Source organism: Callithrix jacchus, chromosome 1, assembly GCF_049354715.1.
Source record: "Callithrix jacchus isolate 240 chromosome 1, calJac240_pri, whole genome shotgun sequence".
Taxonomy (NCBI): Eukaryota; Metazoa; Chordata; class Mammalia; order Primates; family Cebidae; genus Callithrix; species Callithrix jacchus.
In genome coordinates this window covers 123,881,709-123,902,880 of record NC_133502.1, presented here as the reverse complement: position 1 = coordinate 123,902,880, position 21,172 = coordinate 123,881,709, and the positions used below count along the sequence as shown (strand labels likewise).

Here is a 21,172-nt window from a genome sequence, read left to right as displayed (position 1 = left end):
TTATAGGGTTTCTGCTGAGAAGTTCCCTGTTAGTCTAATGGGTTTCCTTCTGTAGGTGACCTCACCTTTCTCTCTGGCTGCTGTTAACATTTTTTTTTCTTCATTTCAACCTTGAAGAATTTGCTGATTATATGTCTTAGGGTTGATCATCTCATGGAGCATCTTACTGGGGTTCTTTGGATTTCATTAATTAAATGTTGGCCTGTCTCGTTAGGTTGGGAAAGTTCTCCTAGATGATATCCTGAAGTACATTTTCCACCTTAGTTCTGTTCTTCCCATCTCTTTCAAGTATCCCATTCAGTCAAATGTTCGATCTTTTTAGATAATCCCATACGTCATGGAGGTTTTGTTTGCTTCTGTTTATTCTTCTTTATCTCTTATCTTGTCTGCCTATCTTACTTCAGTAAGATACTCTCTAAGCTCTGAAATTCTTTCCTCCACTTGATCATTTTGGCTACCGATACTTGTGGTTGCATTGGGGAGGTTCTCATATTGTCTTTTCAACTCCATTAGGTAATTTATGTTCCTTTCAAACTGGTTATTCTGGTTAACAGCTCCTGTAATGTTTTATCATGGTGCTTAGCTTCTTTGTATTGGGTTAGAACATGCTACTTTAGCTAAGCTAAGTTAGTTATTACCCACTTTCTGAGGCCTACTTCTATTAGTTCATCCATCTCAGCCTCCACCCAGTTCTGCACTCTTCCTGGAGAGATGTTACAATCATCTGGAGAAGAAGCATTCTGGCTTTTCGAGTTTTCAGTGTTTTTACCTTGATTCTTTCTCACCTTTGTGAGTTTATCTAGCTTTGATCTTTGAATTTGTGGGGAGCCTTTTGTTTTTTTTGGTTTTTTTTTTTTTTTTTTTTGAGATGGAGTTTCACTCTTGTTACCCAGGCTGGAGTGCAATGGCATGATCTCAGCTCACTGCAACCTCCGCCTCCTCGGTTCAGGCACTTCTCCTGCCTCAGCCTCCTGAGTAGCTGGGATTACAGGCACACACCACCATGCCCAGCTAATTTTTTGTATTTTTAGTAGAGATGGGGTTTCACCATGTTGACCAGGATGGTCTCAATCTCTTGACCTCGTGATCCACCTGCCTCGGCCTCCCAAAGTGCTGTTTATCTTTTAACAGGCCCCTCTTCCTTAGGGTACGGCTGCTGTGGCTGGCTGGGGGTCACTCCAAACCCTATGCACTCGGGTCCCTTCTGCATCTGGAGGTGTCACCAATGGAATTGCAGAAGATAACAAAAAAGGACTGATATCAAAAAATGCCATCATAGCTTTAAATCCATAATGAGAGTAGTTATAAGCAAAATCAAAATTATACAGCATAAAATTGTTAGGTTCAAACCTGAGAAGTTCCTCTAGATATAGATCAAAGGGAATTAAGGAAAATCTGGGCTCACTGAAAGAGAAGATGCTGAGAACCAGCAATGCTTACCATCTCATGAGGGATGCTAAGTTGTGTAGAATATATTGTATTGCCGAAATATAAATCTAATAATCATTCAGTGATTGTTTTAGTCTAATGATTGTTTTAGTCCATTTTGGTTACTTAGAATCCCTAAAACTGGGTAATTTATAAAGAAAAAGGAATTTATTTCTTAAAGTTACTCTTCTTTTTGAAAGAGAAAAAAAAGGAAGAAGAAACAAAGAGAGAAAAAAAGAAAAAAAATGAGAGAAAGAAAGAGGAAAAGAAAGAGGGAGAGAGAATAGAAATCTTGCTCTATTGTCCAGGCTAGAATGCAGTCTAAAAATGAGTATTAGAAACCTCTTTTATGCCAATAAATGTGCTTAACAATAGAGACAGGAAGGAATAAGGGAGGAAAATAACATACAAGCAGCCAACCAATATTTCATTTAAACCTGCGAAATGCTATGCAATTGCTGAGGAGTGATTTACTTCCAATTATGTGGTCACTTTTAGAATAGGTGTGATGTGATACTGAGAAAAATGTATATTTTGTGGATTTGGGGTGGAGAGTTCTGTAAATGTTTATTAAGTTTACTTGTTCCAGGTTTGTGTTCAAGTCATGGATATCCTTGTTAATTTTCTGTCTCATTGATCTGTCTAATATTGACAATGTAGTGTTAAAGTCTCCCACTATTATTGAGTGGGAGTCTAAATCTCTTTGTAAGTCATTAAGAACTTGCCTTATGTATCTGGGTGCTCCTGTATTAGGTGCATATATATTTAGGATCCTTAGCTCTTCTTGTTGCATTGATCCTTTTACCATTATGTAATGTCCTTCTTTGTCTCTTTTGGTCTTTGTTGGTTTAAAGTCTATTTTATCAGAGACGAGAATTGCAACTCCTTTTTTTTTTTTTTTGCTCTCCATTTGGTTAATAAATCTTCCTCCATCCCTTTGTTTTGAGTCTTTGTGTATCCTTGTATGTGAGATGGGTCTGGATGCAGCATACCGATGGGTTTTGGCTTTTTATCCAATTTGCCTGCCTGTGCCTTTTCATTGGGGCATTTAGTCCATTTAAATTTAGGATTAATATTGATATATGTGAGTTTAATACTGCCATTTAATGCTAGCTGGCTGTTTTGCCCATTAGTTGATGTAGATTCTTTATTATGGTGATGCTCTTTACCTTTTGGTATGTTTTTGGAATGGCTGATACTGGTTGCTCCTTTCTGTGTGTAATGCTTCTTTCAGAAGCTCTTGTAAAGCAGGCCTGCTGGTGATGAAGTCTCTGAGTACTTGCTTGTTTGCAAAAAATTTTATTTTTCCTTCACTTATGAAACTTAGTTTGGCTGGATATGAAATTCTGGGTTGAAAGTTCTTTTCTTTAAGGATGTTGAATATTGGCCCCCACTCTCTTCTGGCTTGTAGGGTTTCTGCTGAGAGATCTGCTATGAGTCTGATATGCTTCCCTTTGTGGGTAACCTGACCTTTCTCTCTGGCTGCCCTTAGTATTTTCTCCTTCATTTCAACCCTGGTGACTCTAACGATTATATGCCTTGCGGTTGCTCTTCTTGAGGAATATCTTTGTGGTGTTCACTGTATTACCTAGAGTTGGGTATTGTCCTGCCTTGCCAGGTTGGGAAAGTTTTCCTGGATAATATCCTGAAGAATATTTTCCAGCTTGGATTCATTCTCTTCATTGCATTCAGGTACACCTATCAAACGTAGATTAGGTCTTTTCACATAGTCCCATATTTCTTGGAGACTTTGCTCATTCCTTCTTATTCTTTTTTCTCTAATCTTGTCTTCTTGTTTTATTTCATTAAGTTGGTCTTTGAACTCTGATAACCTTTCTGTTGCCTGATCAATTCAACTGTTAAAACTTGTGCATACTTCGTGAAGTTCTCGTATTGTGTTTTTCAGCTCCATTAATTCACTTATATTCCTCTCTAAATTGTCTATTCTCATTAGCATTTCATCAAACCTTTTTTCAAGGTTCTTAGTTTCTTTGCATTGGGTTAGAACATGCTCTTTTAGCTCACAGAAGTTTCTTATTATCCACCTTCTGATGCCTGATTCTGTTAATTCATCACACTCATTCTCCATCAGGCCTTGTTTCCTTGCTGATGAGGAGCTGCAATCCCCTATAGGAGGAGAGCCATTCTTATTTCGGGTGTTTTCATCCTTTTTGCGCTGGTTTCTTCCCATCTTTGTGGATTTATCCACCTGTCCTCTTTGTAATTGCTGACTTTCAGATTGGGTCTCTGAGTGGATGTCCAGCTTTTGGGTGATGAAGTTTTTTCTGTTTCTTAGTTTTCCTTTGGCGGATGCCCCTCCCCCACAAAGCTGGCTCTTCCCGGGTTCAGTTGTGCTTGCTGTGAAACTCTCAATCCTCAGTGCTTCTGATTGCTGATTTTTGTGTGGGGGTGGGACCAGTCAAGCCCGATCACCTGGCTCCCTGTTTCAGAGCCTCTACTTCTTTTCCTTAGTTGAATGGTCAACTCTTTCCCAGGTGTTCCAGTCACCCACTGAAAAGGCGCTGGAATCTGTGTAATTTCTCCTGTGGTGACCCACTGCGCCAGCTGAAATAGTGGCGTTGAGACTCGTGGCGCTTTTCTGCCCAGGAATCTCCCGGTATGGCTCCCCACTTCAGTCCCCTTTTCAGTCAGCTAAATGGGTGACTCTGCCTTCCTGGAGCTCCAAATACCAACTAAAAGGGCACCCAATCCCATATACTCTGCACTGAGAACCATCACTGTGGGGCACCATCAAAACAGCTGTGCCTTCCAAAAGAGTCGTGCTGGCAACCCGTGGGGCTCCTCCGCTGGGAATCTCCTGGTCCATGGGCAACAAAAATTCATCTGTAAGTGTGGCATCCACTCACTCTCTGCACTTTCACTGGGAGCTACAATCCTGAGCTGCTGCTAATCAGCCATCTTGGATCTCTCTCTCTCCTCTTACAGTTATTCTTACAGAACTCCAGAGTTGAAGGGTTTCATATGGTGAGGGTCTTAAAAAAACTAGTGATTGTTTTGGTCTATTTTAGTTACTTAGAATCCCCAAAACTGGGTAATTTATAAAGAAAAAGGAATTTATTTCTTGCAGTTATTCTTACAATAGTTCAAGGTTGAAGGGTTCCATCTGGGGAGGGCCTTCTTCCTCATGGGGACTCTAGGCAGAGTCCTGAGGCAGCACCAGATATCACATGGTGATAAGGCTGAACATATTAGCTCAAGTCTTTCTTCCTCTTATAAGGCCAACAGTTGCATTCCCATGATAACCCATTAATACATGAGTGGATTAATTCATTCATGAGTGCAGAGCCCTCATGACCCAATTGCCTTGTAAAGGCCCAATGTCCCAATTCTGCCACATTGAGAATTAAATTTCAACATGAACTTTGGATGAGACAAATACTCAAACCATAGCAGTGATGCTATTGTAAAAATTGAGTCGGCCAGGTGATAAATTAGGAATATCCTTTTAAAAACCAGGTTTTGTAGAAAACACTAACAGAGGGTTTCGAACAGCTTCTCTACCTAGTTCTACAGCTTAAAAAGAAAAAACTTGACACCTTACAAAAACAAAGATTTACTCCTTATTCACATTACATTTGCTTTTCTTTATTCTACAACCCAAACTGGAACATCAGACTGTTGTAGAAATAGGCTATTCTGGAAAAAGGTAAAAAGCAAAGGCAAATCGAGCAATGGCTCCTTTAAAACATTTGACAGTACTCTCATTCCACTGGCCAAAATAAGTCACATGACTAAACTGGATGCCAACAGGGATAGAAACCATAACATAGCAATAGGGAAGGCCCTGGTAAAGATGGGCTCATGAGATGAATCAAAACAAACAGTAGGAAATGAACAAATCAAGAGTAAAAAAGTTTAATGATGAACACTGAAGTACTGTATAGAATTATGCCTAAACATCTGCATTCACTATAATTACACAAAAGGAAATACATGCTATAATTCTTAAGACACAAATTGTGGGGAATCAAAATGGTTGAATTTATGTGCTCATTTCAGAGTGTACATAGCAGGGTACAAAAATCAGCTAAAGATGAAATGTAGCTTAAAAAAATAACATAAATCTACAAGGTTTTTCATATGTTTGTTCTTAGTTTTAGAAAGATAGTGTTCCTTATAGAGAAAAAAATAATTATTTAAGATGTAATGATCTCCTCAATTTCACATCAGAGAGCCATATTGTTTCATTACACACAAAAAAAATCTACATACCAAAGTTATTAGTTACCAAAAGAACATGTGCAAAATAGTCTTTTTTATTTAAAAATTCTGTCTACCCAAACCTCAATTTATACATAGGGACTGAGAAAAATCTAGAACAATGCTCAAAAAATTTTATGGCTGTTATTTATCTTGGGATGCATTTTTAGTGTCATTTTTTTTCTTTTACCTTCTTTGTACTTTTCTGTACTATGTGCATTTATTTTTATATAATTCATATTTATCATTTATACCAAAATAATCATAGCACAATTCAGTGAAAACAAAATAATCCATCCCAAAAAACTGCACAATAAAATGATATGCAATAAAAGAAAAATCATTTGAAAGCTTTATGAGAAGGAAAAATTACATTTAAAATAGTAACAAGAGACATGAAAGATCTAGGAATAAATTTAATGAGAAATGTTCAAAATCTACATGAGAAAGACACAGAGACTGAAACAAATGGAATGACACATCACATTCTGGGACAAGAAGACAGAACATCATAAAGATGTCAATTCTTCTTAGATTATTATAAATTTTATGTGCTAACAACATTCCAAAGAAAAAATAAGCAAGTTTACTCTAATATTCATATGTAAAAATTAACAGGGAATAATGGCCAGAAAAGTTCTGAAAAAGAGTAGTAACTAAGAATAGGCCAATCTTCATCATCCCTACTCTGCTTAGCCTAGGAGACCAACTTCTTTACAGACTAGATTATACTGCTTCTTGTTCTCTGGCTCTCACTGAGTTTCAGCAGTTGGAGGCACTAGCTGGTGATTCCAGAGTAAAAAAGAGAAAGAGGTCAAGATACTTATTTACCTGGCTCACTCTCTGATGAGCTACAGTTTGATAGTGCCTGTGTTCCTCTGTCTAAGATTACTGCTCTTATTGGGCAGCCTCTGTCACAGAATACATATTCTTGTCCCTTCTGGCTAAGGGTGGTAATGGTTTCCTGTTGTTGATCATCCATGATCAGTATTATTCTGAATCTAACATCTATTCAGAGAGAACTGGCATCTTTATCATAGTGAATCTTCCAAACCCTGAACGTTGTTATTTCCCTGCACACAAATAGACCTTTTATTTTTCTCAACGTTTGTAGAATTCTGTAAATAGAGGTAATACACATTTTTCATTATATTTGCTCTTCATACTTCCAGTAATACTGTAAATTAAATTCTTTTTAAGTTAATTTCCTAAAATGTTTTGCTGGTATACAAAAAGCAATTAAGTTTTATACACTGATCATGTATCCACCAAGCATGATAAACTTATTGATTAATGTAAACTATATATAAATTATTTTGCATTCTCTATGTGAATTAATGATGTTTTAGCAAATACTTAGGATTTCTTCTTTCATTTCTAGTTCTTATATCTTTTTATTCTTTCGTTACTACATATTTGTTATTTCTGACTATGTGCTAGACCTTATTTTGTAAAACTTTAGATATAAATTAAGTCCAGATTGTTTTATCATTCTCCAAAGGAAACTCATTTGTTTCTGCTAAGTACCTGGGAAAACCAGCAATCCAGATTTCAGGATTTTTGTCTGAAGATTCTCCAAACCAAAATTATGATTGCACTGTTTTCACTCAATTTCTAACAAAAATTCTCACCCTTAATTGTAGAGCCATTACCTATTCAGGAAAAGTTTTGGGTAGGCAATTTAATTGGTTATCCCTTTTTATGCAATGGCTAAGTAAATATATTAACATGCTCTATATAGATTACAGACATGTACATCATTATTTATGCATAGAGTTGGACTTCCATATCTGTGGTTTCTACTTCCACATATTCAAACAACAGTAGATCAAAAACAGTAATTCAAAATATATAACAAAACAATACAAACAAAAAATACAGTATCACAACTATTTATATTGTATGATATATTTAATAAAAGTAATCTAAAGATGATTTAAAGTATACAGGAGAATATGCATAGATTATGTGCAAATACTGCCATATATAAGGGGCTTCGGCATCTGTAGACTTTGGTGGCTACATTGAGGCCTGAAACCAATCCTCCACATATACCAAGGAATGACTGTATACACTTATTTATACTGTAACCTGGGCAAAAATCATTTGAAGTAGAGTTCACAAAAATATCCTTTAGCACAATGGGTAACATGGATCAAATATTCAATAAAATATAAATGACTATGAACTCCAAAGAAGAAAATCCATAAAGAAACAGTAGCTCCATCAGTGAGGAAAAGTGTACCCAAATAAGAAAGTGCTTAGACTACTTTTTCCACAATTATGGCTTTGTATGTCTTGAGTACAACATAAGGATTCAATAAACTGGGACTGGTATATCATAACCACCCTCTCCCAAGGAAATAATGATGAAAGACAGAAGACACATAGTGCATCCAACCATAACTCAGGAGAAACATTGTAGACATCTCGACTACTACCCTATAATGAAGATTTAAGACAAAGTCCGCTGCACCAAACAACCAACTCTATGCTATTATCCTTCTATGTGAGTCCTTCTTTTCAAAATTTCTACTTTTATTTTAGATTCAGGGGGGTACATGTGCAGTTCTGTTACATGGCTATATTGCTTGATGCTGCGGTTTGAGTGATTCCTGTCACCCAGGTGGTGAATATAGTACCCAATAGGTAAGTTTTCCACCCTTGGACCCTCACTCCCTTCATTGTCTAGTAGCCACAGTGTCTACTGCTCTATGTTTATGTCAATGGGTGCTCAATGTATAGCTCCTACTTATAAGTGAGAACATGAAGTATTTGGTGTTTTGTTCCTGCATTCACATAGGCCGTATGTCTCTATGAGTCCTTTTAATCAGACTCTTAGAATTACACATGGCTCATTAGCTAGTATTCTTTTACTATTGTATAAGAAAAAGTGCATCTGTGAATATTACTGCTTTATTTATAACTTACAGCTCTTGCAATACACTAAATTTAAATAAACAAACTCACACAAAACATAGAAGAAAACATAGTTGTTATATCCCATGTCCTTAACACTGCACTGTATCCTAGAATGGACACTATATTTGTTCTAATAGCCTAGCACCATCATATTCTAAACTGGAAAGGTCTTTGTTGAAATATTTTATGTAGTTCTAGATGTTATATTTTTAGAAGATTGACAATATGGAAAACAGTCAGAAAGGTAACCCAAAACATGATAACATCTGTGAAACATGTACATAAAGAGCTTATGTAAGAAATAGGAGTCGTTGATCAATTAGTAAAAAAAAAAAGTTGTCATTGATAACTGCCTTGACCACTGAGCTATGTTATATAATAGGAATTAGATTGTTTCTAAGAATCTCCAGATAATAAATCTACAATAAATAGGTGGGAATTGTAAAAAGGCAAATTTCAACTAAGTACATGTAAAACAATGTTCAAAAATTTAAACAACATAAAATGAAAATAGCAGTCTTGAAAAGCATGAGAAACTTTTAAACTAAAAATTTCAAGAAAAGACTAAATGCTATACTACCTTATTGGGACAAAGAAAAGAATAACTAACAATTTTTAAATTTCACCCAAATCTAAGATTCTATTCCTCTTTAAATTATTTTCTGACTTCCTTATTGCTTTAAAAATAATTACACCATAAGTTGATATGTCAACCAGTATACCATCTATAAAGCTTATACTTTTCCTGACCCTTATGATGAGAAAGTCTTTAAAATCTGATACAAGGAATCTGTTAACATTCTAACTCACTTCAATTTTATTGGCTTCAGTAATAGTAAACAGTGTCTCATCTGAACAAAATTCACAATGCTATATTTAAATTTATAAAACTGTATTTTACCCAATGGAACTATAAAAAGTACATGATATATAGCACTAACTTGACCCCCTTACCAATGCCCACTAACATGAAAGAAAATCACAGACAAGTTTTACCAAAGAAGAACTCCATCCAATGTGTACCAGAATGGCAATAACTTACCTATCATTTATTTATTACTTGTTTTTAAATTACAGTAAATCATACAATGAAATTCTATTATATACTTCTAGAAGCATACCTTCAATTCCATGCTGTGGTGCTACCAAAATAAATAAACACATACATACAGATATCCATGCATATCCATTCATGTGTGTGGATAGACAGATAGTTAGACAGATGAGATAGATAGAGAGATAGAGATAGAGATAGATAGAGATAGAGAGAGAGAGAGAGAGAGAGACACTAATCTATGAACCAAGGAAAAGTTATTTTCTCTTATACTACTTTCTGAAAAAAGTAATTATAAAGCAAATTAATAGTTTCCACATCTTTAAAAACACTTAGAAACACAAGTGTATCATGCTTACTTTCTTAAGTAATCCAATTTTATGAATAGTATTAAAAAATCAATTATATTGATACAGAAAGACTGCATCACAAACTGAAACTATATAGAACATAATAAAATTAAAACTCAAAATTGTGTTTCTCAGTTATTATTGTTCTCTGTAGCAATATGAATACCATATAACACATACCTAGAAATGTCAGAAGAAAACAATGAATGAAAGCATTGCAATGTCCTTGTTAAAACCTGAACTAGGGTACCCCTTGACCATGCTCATCCAATCCTGTTGACCCACTCATTCTCCCAGGTAATTTTTCCATTCAGTGTAAATAACCCCAGATTCTCAATGCACAAACATATATAACCACAGAAAACACAGTTTCATTTTAAGGTGTTAATAATAAGTATAAATGCTGTCATTCTGAATGACTAATGACATTTCTATAATGTTAAGTTAAAAACAACATACTTGCCTGACCAGGGTAATATCCATATCCTTCTGGATAAGTTCAGTCTGTTTATTATTCAACTGTAATGATAGAGTATTATATTTACTCTGTAATACTTCAATTTCTTTCCTTGCTTCAATTAAGTTGTCTTCAAAGGCCTAAAATTAGAGTGCTTATATCAATAATCAAACATAAAACTAAATATAACATCTGTTATATTTAATTATTCTACAAAATGACAGAGAAAAACTATTTTAATTTTTTCACTTAGTTAAAATACTTTTAATACAAACACTAACTTATACCAGTAACAGATTTTTGAAGCAAATAAATTTGAAGATATGCATAACAAATTTAGTTATTAAATTGTGAAAGAATTTTAAAATTTGATGTTTTATTTTAAAGAATATATTATAAAATTAATTTATAATAAATATGAGAGTGGAAATTTGAAAAGGAGAAGGGATAAAAAAACAACTGACAATCATTAAAGTAAAAGGTTATTTTCTGAAAAGAATGTCCAAATTAGCAAACCTTAGCTAGACTACTAAAGGGAAAAAAAAAAGGATACAAATAACTAAAATCTGAAATGACATGAAAATACTACTATTAACTGTAAAGAAATAAAAAGGATTATTAGATAACAAAAGAATTATTAGACATATTACAATGAATCCATCTGATCCTGGGCTTTTCTTTGTTTGGAGACTTTTTGTTACTGACTCAATCTTACTAATTATTACTTGTCTGTTCAGGTTTGCATGATGCTAAACATTTAATCAATTATTAGATAGAGTAAATATTAGTAAGAAAGCTGCCATTTTATCACTTTTTCTCTCTATATATAACAGCATTTTTGTCTTTCATTCCTCTATTATTGCTTTTCTTAGTTGATTTTTTTAATGTTTATTTTTTTTTTATTTTTATTTTTTAGACAGAGTCTCACTCTGTCACCCAGGTTAGAGTGCAGTGGCACAATCTAGGCTCACTGCAACCTCTGCCTCCCAAGTTTAAGCAGTTCTCCACCTCAGCCTCCTAAGTAGCTGGGATTACAGGCATATGCCACCATGCCCTCCTAATTTTTTGTATTTTTAGTAGAGACGGGGTTTCACCATCTTAGCCATGCTGGTCTTGAACTCCTGACCTTGTGATCCACCCTCCTTGGCCTCCTGAAGTGCTGGGATTACAGGCGTGAGCCATCACACCCAGCCCTCTTAGTTGATTTTTTTTTTTTACCGATACCTTTTTATTCATTTGTTTCATATAAATATAAATTATATTTATAGAATAAATTATTAAATATATTTATAAATTATAAATAATTTCCCATCAAAATTAAATAATTTAGATGAAATGGAAAAATTGCTAGAAACCCCTGGATTACCTAAACTGACTCAAGAAGAAAAGTCTTAACAAATATAACAAATGAAGAGACTAAATCAGTTATCAAAACCTTCCAACAAAGAAAAATTCAGGAACAGGCAGATTCAGTGGTAAATTCTACCCAGCATCTGAGAATACCAATCCCTCTAAAACTGTAATAACACCTAGAAGAGGATGTAATACGTCCTAACTCATTCTGTAAAGACAGCATAATCCTGATACCAAAGAAAGAGTAAATTAAAGATATTTCAGTAATGTAAGGTTGGTTTAACACCAAAAAATCAGTTAATAGAATACACCACACCAGTATAATGAAAGACAAAGACAAGGCTGGGTGCAGTGGCTCATGACAGTAATTCCAGCAGTTTGGGAGGTCAAGGCAGGTAAATTGCTTTGACTCAGGAGTTTGAGACCAGCCAAAGTTACATGGCAAAACCCTGTCTTTACAAATAACTAGCAGGGCATGGTGGCTGACGCCTGTAGTCCCAGTTGCTTGAAGGGCTGAAGCTGGAGGACTGCTTGAACCTGGGAAGCAGAGGGTGCAGTGAGCCAAGTCATGCCACCACACTCTAGCCTGGGTGGCAGAGTGAGACCCTGTCTCAAAAAAAAAAAAAAAAGGAAAGAAAGAAGAGAAAAGCCACATGATCATTTCAACAGATGCAAAAAAAAAAAAAAAAAAAAAAAAGGTAAAAGAACTTGCCAAAGTACAACAGTCCCTTCATAATGAAAAACACCTGATGGGAGGAGGTGGAGCAAGATGGCTAAATAGAAGCCTCAAGCAATCATCCTTCATGCACAAACACCATGTTGAACAACTATCCACAACACAAAAAGCACCTTTTTAAGAACCAAAACTCAGGTGAGCAATCAGAGTACCTGGTTTTAACATCATATTAAAGAAAGAGGCATTGAAGAAGGACAGTCAATCTCAAGACACCCACACAACCCCTCCCCCGTACCCCAGCAGTAGCTGCACAGTGCAAAGACAGAAATTGTGTTCTTGGGAGAGGTAGACCATAGGAACTGAGGGACTTTGTTCTGCAAATCAGTGCTACTCTGTCATAGTAGAAAGCAACATGGGGCAGAACTCAGCTGGCACCATGGAGGGAGCATTTAGATCAGCCCTAGCCAGAAGGAAGTCTCCCAACCAAGCAGTTGGAACCTGATTTCAGGTAAGCCCTGCCACAATGAAATAAAGTGATCTGAGGTCCTAAATAAACTTTAAAGGCAATCTAGGCCACATGGACTGTAATTCCCAGGCTGTCTTAGTGGTATGCTAGACTCAGAGCTGGTGGACGTAGAGTGCATGTGACCCAGTAAAAACACTACCCAGGGCAGCAAAGGGAGTGCTTGTATCACCCCTTATTCCAAGCCAAGGCAGTGCAGCACACAGCTCCAGGGCAGACTCCTACCTTCTGCTAGAGAAGAGAAGAGAATAAAGAGGACTTAGTCTCATAACTTAGACACCAGCTGAGCCAAAGTACAATAAAGCAGGAGGGAGTGCCCTGAAGCACCCATTACAGGACCTAACTCCTGAACAACATTTCTAACCACACCCTGGACCAGAAAAAAAAAACATACTCCTCTGAGGGAAATAATTGGTTCCAACTGGATTCATCTCTTGCTGACTAAAGAGCCCTTGGGTGATGGACATGAGGAGAGACTTCTCGGCTTAAGGAAAGGAGAGAGAAAAGTGGGAAGGGCTTGGTATTGAGGCTTGGCTGCCAGCTCAACCACAGTGGAACAGAACATCAGGTAGTTTACTACTTTTCCCGACTCCAGACCCTGACTCCCAGATGGCTTCTCTATAAATGGCCAGGGCAACCTTACCATATTGGAAGGACACAGGTCTGTCTGGCTGGCTGAACAAACTGCTGATTGTGGAGTCCCTAGTCCCTTGAGTAAACACAGACAATAACCACACAGTTAGATCCATAGGCCCTGGGTGAGAATCAGTGCTACAGTAGCTTCAAATATGACCCAGCTCATTCCCAGTGTTGGTGGTCACAGGGGTGCTTGTGTCACTCATTCCCTAAGTCCAGGCAGCTCATCACAGAGAAAGATTCCATTTGGAATCTTTGGGAGAAAGTAAGGGAAGAGAGCAAGAGTCTCTGCCCAGTAATTCAGGAAATTCTCCCAGATCTCACATAAGACCACCAAGGCAGCACTTCTATTAGTCTACAAGAGGCACACTGTTACTGGGCTTATGGTGCTCTCTAATGCAGATAAGGCTACAATGACCAAAGACATAGATCACAACACCCAAGTTCCTTCAAATATCAGGAAAGCCTTCCCCAGAAAGATGAGTACAAACAATCCCAGACTGCAAAGAATGCAATGGATACCTAACTCTTTGATGCCTGGATACCAACGAATATCCACAAGCATCAAAACTATCCAGGAAAACATGACCTCATCAAATGAACTAAATAAATAACCAAGGAAAAATCATGGAGACACAAATATGTGATCTTTCAGACAGGTAATTCAAAATAGCTGCTTTGAAGAAGTTCAGTTAAAGTCAAGATAACACAGATAAGGAATTCAGAATTCTATCAGAGATATTTAACAAAGATATTTAAGTTGTTAAAAAGAATAAAGCAAAAATTCTGGAAACGAAAAATGTAACTGACATACTGAAGAACGCATCAGTTTCTTAAAAGCAGAACTGATCAAGCAGAAGAACTAGTTAGACTGAAGACAGGTTATTTAAAAATACAGAAACAAAAGAAAAAGGAGTAAAAGGAATGAAGCACACACACAAGATTGAGGAAATAAACTGAAATGGGTAAATTTAATAGTTACTCGCCTTAAAGAGGAGGTAGAGGCAGAAGTCAGGCTAGAAAATTTATTCAAAGAGATAGTATCTGAAAACTCCCCAAACCTAGAGAAAGATATCAATATCCAAGAACAAAAAGGTTATACAACATGAAGTAGATGTAACCCAAAGAAAAACTACTTCAAGTCACTTAATAATCAAAATCCCAATGGTCAAAGACAAAGAAAGAATACAAAAAGCAGCTAAAAAAAAAAAAAAACACAAACACACACACATGCAAATAACATACAATAGACTCTCTGATACATCTGGCAGCAGATTGCACAGTGGGAACTTTACAGGTCAGGAGAGAGTGTCATGACATATTTAAAGTGCTAAAAGGGGAAAAAAATAACTTTTAACATAGAATAGTATATGCAGCAAAAGTATCCTTCAAAGAAAGACTTTCCCAGACAATCAAAAGCTGAGGGATTTCATCAACACCAAATCTGTCCTACAAGAAAGGCTAAAAAAAAAATTCTTCAATTTGAAAAAAAAAATGACATTAATAAGCAATAAGAAGTCATACAAAGGAACACAGCTCACTGGTAATATCAAGTACACAGACAAATACAGAGTATTATGAAACTGTAATTGCAGAGTAAACTACTCATATCTTGAGTAAGAAGACTTAAACTATCAAAAATAACTGTGACAACTTTCAAGACATATACAGTACAATAAAATATTAATAAAAAGAACAAAAAGTTATAAAACAGGATGAAGATTAGAGTTTATCCTAGTTTCTCTTTGAGTGTTTGTTAATTTGTTTAAATATGCAATCAGTGTTAAGATGTAATCATTTAAAAATAATGGGTGATAAAATAATATTGGCAAGCCTCATGGTAACCTCAAATCAAGATACATACAATAGATACACAAAAAATAAAGAAGAAGAAATTAAATCACACCACCAGAGAAAAATCACCTTTACTAAAAGGGAACCAGAAAGAAGAAAAAAATGGAAGAGAAGACCACAAAACAATCAGGAAGCAAATAACTAATGGCAGGAGTAAGTCCTTAATTATCAATAAAAATGATGCAGATAAATGGAACAAATCTCACTAATAATGCTGAAGGTAAATGGGACAAACTCTCTACATATATATCTTTTTAAAAACAAGACTCAATGATATGTTGCCTACACTCAACTTCAGGGGACCCGGCATGTTGGTGCATACCTGTAACCCCAGCACTTTGGAAGGCAGAGGCAGGAGGGTCACTTCAGCCTAGGAGTTTGAAACCAGCCTGGGCAACACAGCAAAACCTCATCTCTACAAAAAATTAGCCAGAAGTGGTTATATATGCCTGTGGTCCCAGCTACTTGAGAGGCTGAGGTGGGAGGATTGCTTGAGCCTGGGAGATGGGGGCTGAAGTGAGCCATGATCAAACCACTGCACTCCAGTCTGGGTGACAGAACAAGACCATGTATCAAACCACACATACACACACACACACACACACTCTCTCTCTCTCTCTCTCTCTCTCTCTCTCTCTCTCTCTCTCTCTCAACCTATAAAGATACCTACAGATGGAAAACAAAAGGGTGAAAAAAATATTCCATACAAAATGAAAACCAAAAAAGAGCAGGAGTAGCTATACTTCTACCAGAGAAAATAGATTTCAGGACAAAACTACAAAAAGATATAAAGAAGCTCACTTTATAATGAAAAAGGAGTCAATGCAGCAAGAGAATAAAACAAATATAAATATAAATGCACCTAACGTTGGAGCATCAAGATATATAAAGAAAATCCCGTATTTGAGCTAAAGAGAGAGAGGCCCCAATACAATAACAGCTGGAGGCTTCAAGACCCCACCTTCAGCTTTGGATAGATAATCCAGACTAAAAATCAACAAAGAAACATCAGACTCATCTGCACTATAGACTAAATGTGTCTAATAGATATTTACACCACATTTCATCCAATGGCTACAGAACATACATTCTTCTTCTCAACATGTAGATCATTCTCAAGGATAGGCCATATGTTTACCACAAAACAAGTGTAGACAATTCCAAAAACCAAAATTATATCAAGCATCTTCTCTGACCACAGTGGAATAAAACTAGAAATAAATAACAAAAAAAATTTGGAAATGGTACAACACGTGGAAATTAAATGACATGCTCTTGAATAACCAGTAGTGCAATGAAGAAATTAAGAAGGAAACTGAAAAATCCCAAGAAGCAAATGATAATGGAAACACACCATATCAAAACCTATGGGCTACAGTGAAAGCAGTACTAAAAGTGAATTTTATGCTATAAGCATCTAAATAAAAAAAAAAAAACACTCAACAAATAAACTACCTAACAATGCATCTTAAAGAACTAGAAAAGCAACAGCAAACAAAACTCCAAATCAGTAGAAGAAAATAATAAAAATCAGAGCAGAAATAAATGAAACTGAAACAATACAAAAGAACAATGAAGAGAAACTTGGTTTTTTGAAAGATAAACTAAATAGACAAAATATTAGTCAAATTAACTCAGAAAAAAAGAGAGACGACCCAAATAAGTAAAATCACAGATTAAAAAGTCGACATTATAACAGAAACTGCAGAAATTCAAAGGATTATTAATGACTACTATCAGCAACTATACACTAATAAATTTAAAAATCTAGAATAGACAAGTTTATAGACACATACAACCTACTAAGATAGAACCATGAAGAATCCAAAACCTGAACAGATGAATAAGAAGTAATGAGATTGAAGCCTTAATAAAAAGTCTCTCAGTAAAGAAGTCTCTCAGCTATAGAATTCTACCAAACATTTAAATAAAAACTAACAACAATCCTGCTCAAATTATTTGGAAGAACAGAGAAGGGAATAATTTCAAACTCATTATACAAGGCCAGTATTACCCTGATACCAAAGCCAGACAAAGACACATCAAAAAAAAAGGAAACTACAGAATAATATTCCTGATGAACACTGATGCCAAAAATCCTCAATAAAATACTAGTACCAAATCAAAAAGATCATTCATCATGACCAAGTGGAATTTATTCTAGGGATACAAGGGTGGTTTAATATAGGCAAATCAATTGTTGGGATACATCATGAAACACATCATATCAACAGAATGAAAAACAAAAACCGGCCAGGTATGGTGGCTCACACCTGTAATCTCAGCACCCTGGAAAGCTGAGGTGGGAGTTAGAGACCAGCCTAGCCAACATGGCAAACCTGGAAATCTGAGGTCAGGAGTTAGAGACCAGCCTAGCCAACATGGCAAACCCTGTCTCTACTAAAAATATAAACATTAGCCGGGCATGGTGACCCATACCTTTAATCCCAGCTACTTAGGAGGCCAAGGCAGAAGAATCACTTGAACCCAGGAGGTGAAGTCTGCAGCAAGCTGAGATCATACCACTGCACTCCAGCCTGGGTGACAGAGCAAGACTCCACCGAAAAGAAAAGAAAGAAAAAAGAAAAGAAAAGAAGAATAAAAGAAAAAAAAAAAACCAGATGATCATTTCAATTGATGGTGAAAAAGCATTTTATAAAATTCAACACTATGTCATGATAAAAACTCTCAAAAAAACTGGATATAGAGGGAACACACCTCAAAACAATAAAAGCCATAAATGACTGACAGCTAGTATCATACTGAATATGGAAAAGCTGAAAGCTTTATGCTAAAATCTGAAACATGACAAGAATATCCACTTTCACCACTGTTATTCAGCACAGTACTGGAAGCCCTAGAGCAATTGGACAAGAGAAAGAAATAAAGGGCATCCAAGTTGGAAAGGAAATAGTCAAAACATCCTTGTTTGCAGATGATATAATCTTATATTTAGAAAAAACTAAAGACGCCACCAAAAACCTACTAGAATGAATAAACAAATTCAGTTGCAGGATACAAAATCAACATACAAAAATCAGTAGCACTGCTATAAGCAAACAATCTGAAGAAAAGTAACAAAGTAATCCCACTTATGATAGCTACAAATAAAATTATATACCTAGGAATTAACCAAAGTAGTTAAAGGTCTCTACAATGAAAACTACAAAACATTGATGAGAGAAACTGAAGAGAATACAAAAAAATTTTTGAAAAAAAAATACCTTGCTCAGGCAAGATAACTGAATAGGAACAGCTCCAGTCTACAAAAGGCAGGTGACTTCTGCATGTCCAACTAAGGAACTTGGTTCATCTCACTAGGACTGGTTGGACGGTAGGTACAGTGCACAGAGGGCAAGCTGAAGCAGGGAGGGGTGTCGCCTCACCTGAGAAAAGCAAAGGGTAGGGAAACTTCCCTCCCCTAGTCAAGGGAAGCCCTGAGAAGAATGGTGCATTAGGGCCCAGATACTGCACTGAATTTTCCATGGTCTTCTCAACCAGCAGACCAGGAGATTCCCTCAGGTGCCTAGGCCACCAAGGTCCTGAGTTTCAAGCACAAAAGTGGGTGGCCATTTGGGCAGAAACCAAGCTAGCAGCAGGAATTATTTTTTCATACCCCAGTGGCACCTGGAATACCACCAAGATAGAACCATTCACTCCCCTGGAAAAAAGGCTGAAGCCAGAGAGCCAAGGGGTCTGGCTCACTGGGTCCCACCCCCACAGAGCCCAGCACACTAAGATTCACTGGCTTGAAATTCTCTCTGCCAGTGCAGCAGTCTGAGGTCAACCTGGTACATGACAGCTTGATACTGGGAGGGGTGACCCTCACAGTGTAAACAAAGCACCCAAAAATTTGAACTGGGCAGAGCCCACCAGAGCTCAGCAAAGCCACTATGGCCAGACTGCCCCTCTAGATTCCTCCTTTCTGGGCAGGGCATCACTGAAAAAAAGGCAGCAACAGCAGACAGAGACTTTTAGAAAAAAAAAAAACCATCTCCCTGGGACAGAGCACCTAGGGAAAGGGATGGCTATGGGAGCAGCTTCAGCAGAATTAAATGGCCCTGCCTGACAGCACTGAACAGAGCAGTGGATCTCCCAGCATACTGTTTGAGCTCTGATAAGGGGCAGACTGCCTTCTCAAGTAAGTCCCTGACCCCTGTGTATCCTGACTGGGAGACACCTCCCAGTAGGGGCCTACAGGTACCTCATATAGGAGAGCTCTGGCTAACACATGGCGGGTGCTCCTCTGGGAAAAAGCTTCCAGAGGAAGGAACAGGCAGCAATCTTTGCTGTTCTGCAGCTTCCATGAGAGATACCCAAAGAAATAGAAGCTGGAGTGAACCTCCAAGGAACTCCAGTAGACCTACTGCAGAGAGGCCTGAAGGTTAGAAGGAAAACTAACAAACAGAAAACAATAATATCAACATCAACAAAAGGACAACCACTCAGAGACCCCATCTGAAGGTCACCCACATCAAAGACCAAAGGTAGATAAATCCACAAAGATGGGGAGAAACCAGCACAAAAAAGCTGAAAATTCCAAAAACCAAAACACTTCTTCTCCAAAGAATCACAACTCCTCACCAGCAAGAGAAAAAAACTAAACAGAGAATGAGATTGATTAACTGACAGAAGTAGGCTTCAGAAGGAGGGTAATAACAAACACCGCCAAGCTAAAGGAGCATGTTCTAACCCAATGCAATAAAGTGAAGAACCTTGAAAAAACGTTAAGAGGAATTGCTAACTAGAATAATCAGTTTAGAGAAGAACATAAATGACCTCATGGAGGTGAAAAACATAGCACAAGAACTTCATGAAGTATACACAAGTATCAATAGCCAAATCATTCAAGCAGAAAAGGAATATCAGAAACTGAAGATCAACTCAATGAAATAAAGCAAGAACACAATATTAGAAAAAAAAGAGTGAAAAGAAATGAACAAAGCCTCCAAGAAATATGAGACTATGTGAAAAGACCAAATGTACATTTGACTGGTGTACCTGAAAGTGACTGAGATAATGAAACCAAGTTGGAAAACACTCTTCAGGATATGATTCAGGAGAACTTCTTCAACCTAGCAAGGCAGGCCAACATTCAAATTCAGAAATACAGAGAACACCACAAAGATACTCCTCAAGAAAAGCAAACCCAAGACACATAATTGTCAGATTCACCAAGGTTGAAATGAAGGAAAAAATGATAAGGGCAGCCTGAGAGAGAGAGGTCGGGTTACCGACAAAGGTAAGTCCATCAGACCAACAGCAGATCCCTAGACAGTAACCCTACAAGTCAGAAGAGAGTGGGGGCCAATATTCAACACTCTTAAAGAAAAGAATTTTCAAACCAGAATTTCATATCCAGCCAAGCTAAGCAAAAGAGAATTAAAATTCTTTAGAGACAAGCAAATGCTGAGAGATTTTTGTCACCACCAGGCCTGCCTTACAAGAGCTCCTGAGAGAAGCACTAAACATAAAAAGAAACAATCAGTACCAGCCACTGTAAAAACATACCAAATTGTAAAGACCTCACTGCTATGAAGAAACTGCAGCAACTAACAGACAATATAACTAGCTAGCATCATAATGACAGGATCAAATGCACACATAATATTAATCTTAAATGTAAACAGGATAAATGCCCCAATAAGATAAAGACTAGCAAATTGGATAAAGAGTCAAAACCCATCGGTGTGCTATA

The 21,172-nt window shown here is 36.8% G+C and overlaps 1 protein-coding gene across 13 annotated transcripts in view; it reads right to left on the bottom strand.

Annotated features, from left to right (window-relative positions):
- CNTLN (centlein) overlaps window positions 1-21,172 on the bottom strand; it is a 329,556-nt gene that overhangs the window by 212,880 nt on the left and 95,504 nt on the right. For 12 of the 13 annotated variants that reach the window (XR_013534372.1, XR_008481669.2, XM_054256412.2 and 9 more), the window contains exon 6: window positions 10,435-10,572. Coding sequence is in view for 11 of the 13 variants with exons in the window: in XM_054256412.2 (XP_054112387.2) it covers window positions 10,435-10,572 (138 nt within the window). In the remaining 2 variants the exon portion in view is untranslated. Of the gene's footprint in view, window positions 1-10,434; window positions 10,573-13,627; window positions 16,130-21,172 lie in introns of those variants that run through there. The other variant, XM_078369741.1, reaches the window with a different exon arrangement.